The sequence below is a fragment of the Myotis davidii genome, unplaced genomic scaffold, assembly GCF_000327345.1.
Source record: "Myotis davidii unplaced genomic scaffold, ASM32734v1 scaffold982, whole genome shotgun sequence".
Classification (NCBI taxonomy): Eukaryota; Metazoa; Chordata; class Mammalia; order Chiroptera; family Vespertilionidae; genus Myotis; species Myotis davidii.
In genome coordinates, this window is record NW_006293848.1 from 336,871 (window position 1) to 337,378 (window position 508).

General features: G+C 56.9%; 1 protein-coding gene across 1 annotated transcript in view; it reads left to right on the plus strand.

Annotated features, from left to right (window-relative positions):
* Nucleotides 1-260: 260 nt before the first annotated feature.
* Nucleotides 261-508, plus strand: part of CPM (carboxypeptidase M) — a 70,323-nt gene continuing 70,075 nt past the window's right edge. Inside the window, exon 1 of the mRNA XM_015566544.1 lies at nt 261-446. Within this exon, the coding sequence (XP_015422030.1) occupies nt 287-446 (160 nt within the window). The 5' untranslated portion in view covers nt 261-286. The remainder of the gene's footprint in view (nt 447-508) is intronic.

Here is a 508-nt window from a genome sequence, read left to right on the forward strand (position 1 = left end):
CAGCTGCCGGGCGCCGACCCGCAGCGGAGACGCGGGGAGGAGAGGGAGGAGCGGGTGGCGGGATGGAAGGCACCCCAGGCTGTGCCCGTGTTCCGGTTGCACTAACTCCCGAAGGTGTTGCTTCCAACTTTTGCCTCCTTGGGCAGCAGGGAACGGTAGTGTCGGGAGATCTGACGCTAGACTGTCAGTGCCCCGGACCAGTAACGTCCACACCAGCTCCCCACCCGCCCCATCCCCTTCCTTGCCGGGTCTCAGCTTGATTATCCTTTTTATTCATCTCTAGAACATGGACTTCGCCCGCCTCTGGCTAGGGCTGCTGCTGCCCTTGGTGGCCGCGCTGGATTTCAGCTACCACCACCAGGAAGAGATGGAAACGTTCTTGAAGAATGTTGCCCAAAACTACAGTTCTATCACTCACTTACACAGTATTGGGAAGTCTGTGAAAGGTAGGGTCCGTCTTGTGCGCCTTTCCAAACCTTGCTTTCACTTATTACATAGACCTTAGCTT